At 45.8% G+C, this 13828-nt stretch overlaps 1 protein-coding gene across 1 annotated transcript in view; it reads left to right on the top strand.

The window, feature by feature from the left end:
• Positions 1 to 13828, top strand: part of LOC309555180 (alpha-2,8-sialyltransferase 8F-like) — a 47846-nt gene that overhangs the window by 13249 nt on the left and 20769 nt on the right. The window contains exons 4-6 of the mRNA XM_082257024.1: positions 7776 to 7920; positions 13354 to 13463; positions 13552 to 13638. Of these exons, the coding sequence (XP_082113150.1) occupies positions 7776 to 7920; positions 13354 to 13463; positions 13552 to 13638 (342 nt within the window). The remainder of the gene's footprint in view (positions 1 to 7775; positions 7921 to 13353; positions 13464 to 13551; positions 13639 to 13828) is intronic.

The raw sequence follows: 13828 nt of genomic DNA, 5'->3' as shown, positions 1-13828 counted from the left end.
GGATTGTGCGGGGAGAGGAAGCTCTGATGGAAAAGAAAGGCCTGAGCTCCTGCATTAGAACAAAACAAACACCCAGGAAGGAGAAAGCTCTTACATGCTCTACCCAAGCAGGAGGGGACCCTCCGATGGATGGGGATGGGGACAGTGAAACTGAAGCAGATCCAAAGGGGCGTGAGAGCCCAGACAGCAAGAAGTGCAGTCCAAAATCGGCAGAGTTGATGACCCAAGTTGCTCAGGTTCAAGCTCAGATATATCAGGCACCGAAGCAAGTGATGGAGACTCAAGGGAAAACACAGGAGCAAAAATGTAACCCTTAAAGACCAGGACTATTCCCCACCAGAGAAAGAAGATGTTATGAATGTGGATAAGTTGGACATTTCAGGGCTAAGTGCCCCAAGAAGGGTGTTAGTCCTGAGTTACTGGAGAACGTGTTGAAAGCATTGCAGAAGATACTCTTCCAAAAGAAGGAGGGAGGGAAACTTCGGAGGACCTCAGTGAAGGAACCAATTGAGCACCCTGAGCGTCCCGAGACCAAACAGAGCTCCAACGCTAGAAAAGTATCCAAGAACAGGTGAAGTGCAAGGGCCCCTGCTCGTCCTTCTACCTCTCCACCAGGTTGGTGGGAAAGACAATAGGTCAATGCACCCTCTCCTAAACTGAAGAAACAGAGGACTCTATCACCACAGATGAAGTTAGTTAGGGCTTGGGCTGAGGAATCACAAGTGAGAAGCGTGCCAAGACAAGTGGTAGAACGAACTCCATTGCCACAAAAGAATTTAGTTATGACTCAGTCTATAGGCGCAGGAGCTAGAAACGTGCCAAAGAGATTGGTAGGACCCTATCCTATAGTCTCGCTCCAAAGTGGAGGGGATCTACACTAAAGCTTTACTTGATACAGGAGCCCAAGTGACACTATTATATCGGGACTTCTATGACAAACACTTGAAGCATATCCCTCTGTGCAAGCTGGAAGATTTGGAGATCTGGGGCATTGGCACCCAGAAGTTTCCATATGATGGATACATACCTATTAAGATAATCCTTAACCCTTCTTTGGTGGGGAAGACAGAGACCTTTGGTACGATAACAGTTGTTTGTCCTTCGGGCTTCCAGAGTAGGACAGAATTCCTTGTTGATATGAACCAGCACTGACTTAGTGCAAAGACTACTCATCCCATTAGCCAAAAAGGGCTTGGTCACAGAAGAGGTACATCCACAGTTGAGAAAAGTTCAGGAACAAAGGGCACCAGCTGAAGGAGTGGGGAGGCTGTGGTTATTGGACACTCTAGAGAAGGTATTGCAGCCTGGAGAGAGAGTATGTATGAAAGCCACAGTCAAGTTGTCTTGGGATCAGCCAGGTCCATTTGTGGTGTTGGAAGCTGACCCATTGGGAGAAGAGACGGGAATCAAATTGATCCCAGAGATTGTGCCCACAAAAACATTGTCAAAAACTGGAGGGAGGGTTCTGGTCAGTATCCACAACATTACAGGACAGCCTGTCAGCCTGAAGTCTCTGATGGTGCTAGGACAGGTGAGTGCGACAACTCCTGTGATGATGGATGATCTAGTTCAGAAGGCCGCCGGAGGGGGCCAGGCAGGGGATTTTCATGTCCACTGTCCTTTTATGCCTCTCAAGTGGCGGGAGAGGATCAAAGCCCAGCTAGCAAGATGGGAAAAGATGTTTTCCAAGAATGATTTTGATGTGGGTTGTACCAAGAGTGCTCAACACCTAATTCGGCTGAGTGAAGACAAACCTTTCCGGGAGAGAGCTCTGCGGATCCCTCTGAGTGACCTTGAAGACCTTCGGGAGCAATTAGCCAAGCTGAAGAAGTCTGGGGTCATTAGGGAATCCAGAAGCCCTTACACATCCCCCATTGTAGTAGTGCATAACAAAGATGGAACCATTCGGATGTGTATCGACTACCGGACCCTAAACCAAAGGACCATTCCCGATCAGTACACTACCCCTCGGATAGAAGATGCATTGCAGTGTCTATCTTCAGTGTTTTAGATCTGAAGAGCGGGTATTACCAGATACCAATGCATCCAGATGACTGGGAAAAGACAGCCTTCATCAGCCCATTAGGATTCTTCGAGTTTGATCGCATGCCACAGGGATTGGCCAGAGCCCCAGCCACCTTCCAGCGGTTGATGGAGAACACAGTGGTAGATATAAACCTGATAGAGGTACTTGTGTATCTGGATGATATCATTGTGTTCGGCAGCACACTAGAAGAACATGAAACAGGACTTGAAAAGGTTTTCCAGAGGCTTCATGCAGAGGGACTGAAGTTGTCGTTAGAGAAATGTCAGTTCTACCAGACATCAGTTACCTACTTGGGGCATGTGGACTCTGCAAATTGAGTAGCCACTGACCCATGGAAGTTGGAGGCTGTTACCATATGGCCTCAGCCAAGGACAGTTAGAGATTGCGGTCCTTTTTAGGATTCTGCTCCTACTATAGAAGGTTTGTGAAGAACTTTCCGCAGATTGCGAGACTCCTGAACGAGTTGTTACAGAAGGAAGGAAGCGATGAGTCGCAGCAGTTGAGTTTGAGGGAGAAGCGGCCATTGGGGCCTAGAAGGCCACGTGAGTCTGTTCAGGATCAAAAGAACTTCTTTTGGGCGACAGACGTCCCACGATTCTGTTTGCGTGACTTTACCGTGATTCCTTGGGTGACAATCGCGGCAAAGTCTCACCACGTTTGGGGTGCCATTGCAAGTCACGGGAATCGCACGGGCGTCCCGTGACTTGCAATGGTTTGGGATTGGGGGCAGAATCATGGCAATTCTGCCCATGATCTGAAACGCCTATATGTGAATGGAGCCTAAGTAAATCCACAGGTTTCCTGCAAATTAAGGAACTTGTGATAATAAATCTCTATTCATATATAAAACAAATATCTTAACCACTTAAGGACCAGGCCTATTTCTGACACATGTTGTTTACAAGGTAAAATCAGTATTTTTAGCCAACAAAAAATTACTTAGAACCCCCAAACATTATATATTTTTTAGCAAAGACTCTTTCAAACGCAATTTGTTTGGAAAAAATAGATTTCACTGCATTTAAAAAAAATGAAACAGTAGAGTTAGCCCAATTTTTTATATTGTGAAAAATGATGTCATGCCGAGTAAATAGATACCTGACATGTTACGGTGTAAAATTGCGCACACTCATGGAATGGCGACAAACTACGGTACTCAAAAAATTTCCAAACGCGACGCTTTAAAAAATTTTAACAGGTACAACTTTAGAGTTAAGTCTTTTTTTAGAATGATTGTTCTCGCTCTGGCGATCGTGGCAATACATCACATGTGTGGTTTGAACACCGTTTTCATTTGCGGGCACGACTTCCATATGCGTTTTCTTTCGTGCACGAGCTAACGGCGACGGGGGCACTTCAAATTTTTTTTTTCCTATTTATTTTATTAAATTTTTTATTTTTAGCACTGTATTTAAAAAAAAAAAAAATCTGATTACTTTTATTGCTGTCACAAGGAATGTAAACATCCCTTGTGACAGTAAAAGGCAGTGACAGGTACTCTTTATGGAGGGATCGGGGGTCTAAAAGACCCCAGACCCATTCACTGCACTTCAAAGTATTTAAAATGCCGAAATCTGCATTTTTGAATACTGACACTTTTTAAAATTTGGCGCCGTTAGCCGCCGAGTAAACCGGAAGTGGCGTCATGATGCTGCTTCCGGGTTAATACATCAGAGACCCGATCAAAGCCGAATCTGGCTTTGTTCGGGACTCCAACCAGCCGGGGGACGTGCCGGCTGGTTGCTCGGGTCTCCCGGTGGGACAGAAGACCCGGGCAGAAACTATTGGAAGGCGGCGGGAGGGGGGACGTCCCCTCCCGCTTGCCGGCTCTAAAGAACGGTATCGGGGTCATGCCTGCAGCTGCATATCATCCGGCTACAACCACTTCTCCGAGCCGACGTACAGGTACGTCGATTTGCGGGAAATGGGAAGGGGTTAACACTGTGGGTGATCAAGGGGTTAAATGTGTACCTAGGGGCGTGTTTCTAACTGTATGGAGGTGGGGCTTGTGAAATGATCACAGAGACCTGTGATCCTATATAGAAGGATCACAGGAGCTCTGTGATCATTCCAGAGAGAGGAACGGTCAGCTATGTTTACAACAGCTGACTGTTCTTCTCTCTCAGCGGCGCGCACGCTCCCTAGCTGCAGGAGCGCGACCGACGTAGAGCTACGTCGGTTCGCGCAGGAGGGGCTGCCTGCCGCAGTAAAACAGTTAATAAGCTTCACATCTTAGTCGGTTAGGATATACTGGATTTTGATCCTTTCTAGATATTTTCAAGGACAACTTTTATTATTTGCTATACCTATTTTTGAACTACATGGTATTCATTATATTACATTGTATCTGTAATTATCTTTATACCCGTACTTTATGATGTTACTTTCTCATTATTGCATCTAAACCTCCTTGTATAACATGTTAAAACTCAATAAAACAAATTTGACAAGATAAAAGGGAAATTCATTAAAAAAAAAAAAAATTATATATATATATATATTATAAGAAAAGGATATATAATCCAGTGGTTGCCACTGCACACATATCAGAGAGAAATAGGACCCTGGTGCACAGCAAAGCCTTCAGTCATAGGTGTGTACAGTCTATTGCATTAGGGTGTGCACCCCAAAGCTCAAGCAAATTTGTGTGTGTACGTGTGTGTATATATATATACTGACGGTGTCAGCAGAGCAATGGACGGTGTCAGTAGTTTTTATTTTAATTATTTGATTTTTAATTATTTTTTAAAATTGTTATTTTTTTTAATGTTTTGACTTTTTTTTAGAAGCCCTGTTAGGGGGCTTTGGTGAAATATAAGGGGTTTAAACAAGAAGAATCTGCACCACACAAGGTGATTAGGGTGTGCCCAGGCACACCTGGCACACTATGATTCACCTAGAAAAATGGTGACGTGTTCAGTACTTATTTTACGCACTCTATATCATTTTTTTCAATATAAGTTATTGCTAAGGTAATGTGGCTCGTGCACCCTCTGTTCTTGCTCTTTCATTCTGTGAGTACCATTGAAAGTCTTGGCAAGCAGTCTGTGAGCACCATTGGAAATAGTGTAAGGCCCCTTTCACACTTGTGCGACTTGTCCTTCAACTTGGAACTGTAAAGTCCCAAGAAAAGTCTTACTTCATTGTTTCCAATGGGTACCATTCATATCTGTGTGACTTCAAAGTAGTCCCTGCACTACTTTGGTCCGACTTTAGGTCGTACAGGTGTGAAAGGGGCCTTAGGGATTCTCTGAGTGCCATTAAAAGTCTAACTTTGGTTTCAGCAAGTACCATTGGAATTCCCAGCTGGGATTCTAGGCATACCTTTGGAAGTCCTGGCAAGTATTCTTTGAGCACCATTAGAATTATTGGCAAGGATTCTCCAAGCACCATTGGAAGTCCTGGCAAGGATTCTCCAAGCACCATTGAAAGTCCTGGCAAGGATTCTTTGAGCACCATTGGAAGTCCTGGCAAGGATTCTCCAAGCACCATTGGAAGCCCTGGCAAAGATTCTCTAAGCACCATTGGAAGTCTTGGTAAGGATTCTCCAAGCCCAAATGGAAGCCCTGGCAAGGATTCTTTGAGCACCATTGGAAGTCCTGGCAAGGATTCTCCAAGCACCATTGGAAGTGTTGGCAAGGATTTTTTGAGCACCATTGGAATTCCTGGCAAGGATTCTTTGAGCACCATTGGAAGTCCTGGAAAGGATTCTCTAAGCACCATTGGAAGTCTTGGCAAGGATTCTCCAAGCTCTACTAGAATACCTGGCAAGGATTCTCCAAGCACTATTATAAGTCCGGATTCTGAGACTAAAATTTCTGTAAATCCTGGCAGGGATGCTGTGAACACCATTGGAAGTCCTGCAAGGATTCTGAAGGTAAGAGTTCTGGAACTCTTGTCAGAGATTTTGGAAGTTGCAGAAGGTACCTGTCAGGTTACCCGTGGCCAGGTGGCAACTGCACCCTGTTGGAACCAGGGGTGCACCGCAAGGTAGTGAACCCAATAGCTGACTGCTTCGGATGGACAGAAATGTGAGCCCAATATTCCTCAGGGGGCGTGGAGTCTAAGACCCAGCAGGTGTTCACCAGAGCCTCTAGTGGTGAGGATGGACTTCGCTGCAACTGGGGCCAGGTCACGGCCCCTGGGTCCCCCGGGTCACGCTCCATAGGGAGAGAGGGGAAGCAGCCACTCCGGACACAAGGGATAGTTATGGGTAAGCCGAGGTCGGGGCAACAGGCAGACAAGGGTAACCAAGGGACAGTCACAGATCAGCAGAAAGGGCAAAAGAACTGCTCCAGTGATAAGGTATTCCCAACCATCAAAATAAGGTGCAGCAAGGATCCGCAGTCCAGGCAACTATAATGTATAGAGAGAAATAGCCGCACTCCAACTTGAAGGTGAAAAATATAAAATCTGTTTTATTCGTATCCAAAAGATAAAATCAATTCAAAGTGTATCCATAATATAGTCAGAGACAAGAGATGAACGCATAGTAGTTGACGCGTTTCACGGATAAACGTCCGCTTAGTCGTAACCAAAGGACAGGTCAAGGTCAGGGTCACAGGCAAACAGGAGTAGTCAGAGACAAGCCAAAGTCAGTACACAGAAAGGTGGATGAAGCACACGGCAGACAGGAACACAGCTAACAAACACTGTTGAACAGCAAAGCAGACCTGTAGTGCACTGGTTAATATAGACTGGAATGGCCTGGGGTGGAGCCAAACAGGCAGGAGAGATGATAAAAAGCAGCCAGAAGGAGAGTCTGGCCTCTAATGCAGACATGGAGGAGAAGGTAAGCTGCCAGACACTATTGCATGTCCATGAAAGTACCAGTGGAATCCTTGAAATTCAGGGATGGGGCTGTAGGAACGTGTCCTGGAAATGCAGAGGATGGTGGTGAGATACGCTTCCAACAAAGTCTCTGAAACATAGGCGTGTGCACAGGGTGTGCGGGATGTGCCAGGGGATTCCCCCTGCTTCCTGGTGCCCCCGGTCTCCCCCCTGCAGTGCTGCCAGCTTCCCTCCTCTCTTCTCCTGCCAGCTGCTGGGGGCGGGGGATGTATCACATTAGAGAGTGGGGGAAAGGGCTGGTTTCAATAATTGGCCCCTTCCTTTTCTGAATGAACACAGTGAGTGATCTGTATCGATCACTCCTGTGTTCTTTCTTAACGACGGCATAGTAAACAATGTTTACTGCAGGCTGCAGAGAAAGGCACTGGGGAATCTCAGTCCTCAGTCCCTTTCTCTGTCTCAAATGTGAGACAACAGGGGTCTGTTTAGACCCCTGATATTTCACCAATACCCCATTAAGGGGTTCCTAAAAAAAATTGTAAAAGGATGATTAAAAATAATTTTGTAAAATATAATATAAAAGAAAATTGTAAAAAATAATAAAGAAAAAATAGAAAAATAAAAAACCACTGACACCGTCCACTGCCCTACTGACACCATTCTTTGCTCTACTGACACCATCCCATGCTCTGCTTATATATATGCGTGCCTGTTTGTGCTCTGGGGTGCACATCCTAATGCTATTGGCTGCACACACCAATGCTCTGAAATAAATAATACAGATCAGTAAAATGTAAAAACATGCACTTTACAAAGGATTATGCCACTGATATAACCTAGGCAGTCATTTAAGACTTGAGCAAGATTTTATCTTCAGATGCCAACCTACAATTTGATACTTTACTATACTAAATTTTGGTTCTTGTCCATTCCTCAGGGCCAGCTTGGGGAGATGTTGCAATGCCTCGTACTCTGTGATTATGACACAGGAGAACACTGCGATCGGACAAACAATTCGCTTCGATGCAGAAGACAAAAAAACCCAAAACATCACCGAGAGCCTTTACAGTCTGTTCCCGAAGGTGAGTGCCGATATTAGAAGGTTAGGCCTTCTGCCACCTTCATTGCTGTCTGCGTCACTTAGACAGAAAATAATAGGAAATACAAAACAATAGATCAAACAAGGTGAGGGGAGATCCACAAATGGTACTATCCCAGTGACAACTGTCTTACATTTGACTTGCCGACCTCCTTTCAGACTTGCACAGTTGTACCGGCTCCTCTTCTGGAGTGAAATTGCTTATTCTGATTTCACCGCACACTGTGGGCTTCTCACCCATTAGAAGCTACAACAAATCAGATAAGGCCTGCCTCATTTCCTGGCTGGAGGCCATCCAGCATCATCCCCATCCTGAGTGTCCCCTTTCAATCATGGAGGCTCAACATCACATATGGGCATTGCATAGGTGGTCTGCATGCAAAAACAGCCTTCCAGGAACACCCAAACCTCCAGCGAGGCCTGGAGCGAAAAAAAAAAAAAAGAAGAAAATAGCGTAAGGCAGGTATGATAGTGTGAAGAAGGGATCGAGTTAGGAAAGCATTAAAAGTTAGGTTGTTTAGAGTTAGTGGTATTACAGGATTGGGGTAGCTGGTGACTAGAGAGGAGCCTAGGGCAGTTTTAGGTGAGGAGGCTCAGCCCTGGCGTCCAGCGAGCAGACGGATGCAGGAAGAAGCTTCCCACCCACTCTTCCTGTTTTTGGCCAATTTTAATTTTCTCAACAGGTGCGGTGGATGTGGCGGTTGTCGTGGCAGTGAGGCGGTTGTTGGTCTTTGCTGGCGGAAGAAAAAGTAGGATAAGGAAGGGATCGGGACCCATCGGTGGTATGTGTCCCTCTGGTGTATTCCGGTTAATGTTGGTTTAGCTGGGTGCACTGCGGTTAGTTTGTTGTCTCCGAGCCGGTGTGTCGCGGCTGGAGGCCTTATTATTATGGCAAAAGGTTCCGCAGGGCATAGTTGGAACATACTGAAGCTTGGTCGGCCTTCAAAGACCAACTGCCTTATTTACTGATATGTTTCTGTTATAAGGAATGTTTTATCATTTATGGTAATTTAAGTTTATTTGTTAATAAAGAGGCTGCTACGGCCATTTATTTACTCCATTCGTTGTGTGCTCTCCATTAATTGCAAGTATTGGAAGGGGTCGGTGGAGTATAGGGTATAGCTGGTCAGTCATGGGTGAAGGTGGAGGGACATCTGTTCTATACTGGTGGTCAAGACCATTGGGCATTTTGATATTTGTATTTAGGGTTGCCACCTGTCCAGGATTCACCTGGACAGTCCGGGTTTTGAATCATGTGTCCGGATTTCGGTCCACCTGAAACCTGCACACATTATTCAGACAGGAATGGGGCTTGGAACAGGGCCTGACAGGAGGGTGAGGGGGCTCTATGTATTCCACATTACTATTCTCTTTGGAGTGCCCAAAGATGTCCCAGGTCTGTTAAAATCCTATAGTGCTTATTTTAAAAAATATAAAAATTGCTGTGTTCGTGTTTGGTGTGAAGAAAAAGTGGCAACCCTATTTGTAATACTGCTGCCAAGAGCCACCCTCTGCTTAAATTGGGACTGGGGGCTTTTGGGAGGGGTACTGAGACAGGTTGGTGTGTGATTTTTTTTCTGGAAGCTTTGTACCCTCCCTGGCCCCTCCCTCAAACCATAACCTGCCTGCATTGTACAGAGAAGCACAGAGACACAGTGTTAAAATGATATATATATATATATATATATATATATATATATATATATATACAGTATATACACAGAGTACCTCTCTTTCTTTTCTTTGCACTTACCTTCCAAAAATACAGTATATGTCTTTTGTTATTCAAAAAACTTGTGGCATACACGACCAGCTTTCTGGGAGGCTACAGGGATGGGGTCTCTGATGTAAGGGATTCTCTGATGAGGACTCAGATATAAGGGGGGCTCTAATGTAAGGGGGGACTCTGATGTAAGAGGGCTCTGACATATGGGGGTCTCTGATGGGGACTGTGATGTAAGGGGGTCTATGATGGGGACTGCGATGTAAGGGGGTCTCTGATGGGAACTCTGATGTAAGGGGGTCTCTGATGGGGACTGTGAAGTAAGGGGGTCTCTGATGTGGACTCTGATGTAAAGTGGTCTCTGATGGGTACTGTGATGTAGGGTGGTCTCTGATGGGGACTCTGATGTAAGGGCGTTTCTGATGGGGACTGTGATGTAAGGGGGTCTCTGATGGGGACTGTGATGTAAGGTGGTCTCTGATGGGGACTTTGATGTAAGGGGGTCTCTTATGGGGACTGTGATGTAAGGGGGTCTCTTATGGGGACTGTGATGTAAGTGGGTCTATAATGGGGACTGTGATGTAACGGGGTCTCTGATGGAGACTGTGATGTAAGGGGTCTCTGATGGGGACTGTGATGTAAGGGGGACTCTGATGTAAAGGGGGTCTCTGATGGGTACTCTGATGTATGCGGGAACTCTGATGTAAGAAATCCTCTGATGAGGACTGTGATATAAGAGGGTCTTTGATGGGGACTGTGATTTAAAGCGGTCTCTGGTGTAAGAGGGGACTCTGATGTATAAGGGGGTCTCTGATGGGGCACTCAGATGTAAGGCGGTCTCTGATGTAAATGATTCTCTGATAAGGACTGTGATGTAAGGAGGGACTTTGTGATGTAGGGGGGTCTCTGATGTAAGGAGGGACTCTGATGTAAGGGGGTCTCTGATGAGGACTCAGGGGGAAAAGGGGGACTGTGATCAGACTCAAGTTTATGTGGATTTTTTTCGCTTTGTTTTTCTGAGGTTCTTTCCCTGTTGTTCCAAATTATATAATTCTGATTACAAAAAAGCTCCAAGTAAAACGCATTCATCATTCAAATTTTATTCATTCATTTATAAAACAGTTTTTTGGCTGACAAATATTTGTACAATATACAACGTGGTCCTCATACTGAAAAGTCTGGGGACCCCCGGTCTATAATAAGCATCTTTTACATTTGTATTTAATGTTCTGGTTGTTGCCACACCTGGCAGTTCTTCATGGGTGGCTGACTTATCATTCTTAAAGCGGAGTTCCGGGCACGAAAACTTTTTTTCAATAAACATACCCCCGGGACAGTCAGGGCTAGTACATTCCACAATGGCTAGCCTCTGATCTGTCCCGGTTCGCACTTACCTGCAAGAAGAAATACTCAATTATAAAATTTCTTCTCCAGCGTTGCCATCTCTGTTGTGGGCAGCTGAAGCCGGCGCGATCCTCTTCTGCGTCCTCTTCCGTGTCTTCTTCTCCCAGAATGCGCCTGCACCGGCCCCTCTCGTCACTTCCGGTGCGGCACCGCATTCCTCCACAGCTTCTGGGCATGCCCAGAAGCTGTTTAGCAGGGAATGCGGCGTCGCCCCGGAAGTGACGAGCGGGGCCGGTGCCGTCGCATTGATTCCTGGGAGCGATGACGTTCAGCTCCCAGGAATCATTGCAAGCCAGGAAGTGACGGCGGAGCCGCGGCACAGAGGGAGGAAGTGGAGAATAGGTGAGTATTTTCTATCTACAATTACAAGGTAAGTAAAAAAAAAATATACTTAACTATCCAATTCCTTTTCAGGTGAAGGAGACCAAGCGGATGGGCACAAAAAAAAGGTTGATTTTGTGCCCGGAACTCCGCTTTAAGTTATTGTAGATAACACTCCATATCAGGTCCAGTGCGCCCCCTTGTGCCTCTAATCTATAAGCACAGGCAACCCCAAGTGCTTAAACTGTAACATAATACACTGCCTGGCCAAAAAAAAAAGTCGCCACCAAAAAAAAAAGTCACACGCTAATATTTAGTTGGCTTTGATTACGGCACGCATTCGCTGTGGCATTGCTACCATAAACTTCTGCAATGTCACAAGATTTATTTCCATCCAGTGTTGCATTCATTTTTCACCAAGATCTTGTATTGATGATGGGAGAGTCAGACCACTGCACAAAGCCTTCTCCAGCACATCCCAAAGATTCTCAATGGGGTTAACTTCTGGACTCTGTGGTGGCCAATCCATGTGTGAAAATGATGTATCATGCTCCTTGAACCACTCTTTCATAATTTGAGCCCGATGAATCCTGTCATCTTGGAATATGCCCGTGCCATCAGGGAAGAAAAATCCCATTGATGGAATAACCTGGTCCAGGGGCGTAACTACAGGGGTTGCAGGGGTTGCAATTGCAACCGGGCCCCATGCTCCAGGGGGCCTGTGCGGCTCCCCTGTACACCTGTATAGAAGGGGTGGGGGGGGGGCAGCATGTAGAGAAATCACTGTCCTCCTTTTCCTCCTGTAGCTGCAGGAGGAAAATGGAGGAGATTGGTTCCTCTGTATGCTGCCCCCATCACTCCTCCTATCCAGTTCACTTGTGTTCTGCTGTCTCTGGGCCCCTGTGTGCTCCCCTGCCCCCCCCCCCCCCACTGTGCTCCCTCCCCTCTCCTGCCGGCTGCTGCAGGGGATGTGTCATGATAGAGAACCAGGAAGGGGTCAGTAAATATGTATTTACCAGCTCCTTCCTTTTCTGAATGGACAGAGTCATAGTCAGTGACATTGTAAAAAAATACAATTAAACAATAAAAAATTAAACAATGAAAGTACTGAAAAATAAAAACTACTGACACCAGTGGGTGAACTTCCAGGATCTCAAAGGTCACACTTGTGACCAGGCCCTGGCATTCCACCACCGTGGGGAGGCCACAAGATGGCAGGAAGGGGGCCCACTGCAGAACTTGTGAAAGGGTCCAACTGCGGGACCGTAATAAAGGGCCCGGCAACAAGAGTAAAGGATCAGTGGGAAGAGCCCCAGGCTTGAAGAGAAGGGCCCCGTCCAGGGGTCTGGGGGGGGCCCTTCACGGTTTCATGCACCGGGGCCCTGAAGGTTCTAGTTACGCCTCTGACCTGGTCATTAAGTATATTCAGGTAGTCAGCTTCGCATTGTGCGCGTGGAAATGCCCTTACTTTCACTATTAAACATAGCCCCGAGTTCTACTGTTGTTTTTCTACAATTTGATTTCACCAAACGTTTAAGTGATCGCCGATCACGATTAATCAGGATTTTTTTCTGAACACATTTCTTCCTCGAAGACGATGGTTCCCCACTATCCTTCCAGTTTTTAATAATGCGTTGGACAGTTCTTTACCAAATTTTAGTAGTTTCTGCAATCTACTTAGATGTTTTCACTGTTTGATGCAGGCCAATGATTTGACCCTTCTCAAACAGACTAGCATCTCACGAGAAGTGTCTTTGGACATGGTTGATTAAGAAAGTAGAAGCTACTCATTGCTTCAGTTGGGGTTAAACAGCTTGTTGCCAGCTGAAAGATAATCCCCCATGCAGTAACTTTCCAATAGGAGACTCTTGCCTATTTGCTTAGTTGATTCCACGTGGCGACTTTTTTTTTTTTGGCCAGGCAGTGAATGAACATAATAAAACTGAGCTCATCTCTCTTTCATCGTAGAAGTCCCCCTTCCAGAGCCCAATCAGAAGCTGTGCAGTGGTCGGGAATGGGGGAATTTTAAACAACAGCTCCTGTGGTGCGGAAATTGACGGGGCTGACTTTGTGTTCAGGTGAGAGTAATGCTAGGAGATGGGCTCATTGGTCCAATGATGATCTACCATGCTTGCCATTCTCACATCTTCCATTCCTTCTGTGTAGGCTGAATTTTCCACCTCTGAACTGGACGAATGACGTTGGGACAAAGACCGATCTTGTCACCTCGAACCCAAGCATCATATTCAATAGGTACTGAATGTGTGGGGACTTCCTTATATGACTCAGAAATACATATAGATGATGGATATTTATTGATCTGTATTATTATGTGTGTGTATTTGTGTGCTGTGGAACTTTTAAATGGAGTTTTTAGATGCTGGATGCTGCCCCCTATTAAGGTGACTGCCCTCTATCCCATGTCCTCCTCCTGCAGTCCCAT

This window comes from Pelophylax lessonae (assembly GCF_965119305.1).
Source record: "Pelophylax lessonae genome assembly, chromosome: 4".
Lineage (NCBI taxonomy): Eukaryota > Metazoa > Chordata > Amphibia > Anura > Ranidae > Pelophylax > Pelophylax lessonae.
Note: the sequence above shows the minus strand (reverse complement) of the source record. Positions and strands in the feature narration are given on the sequence as shown.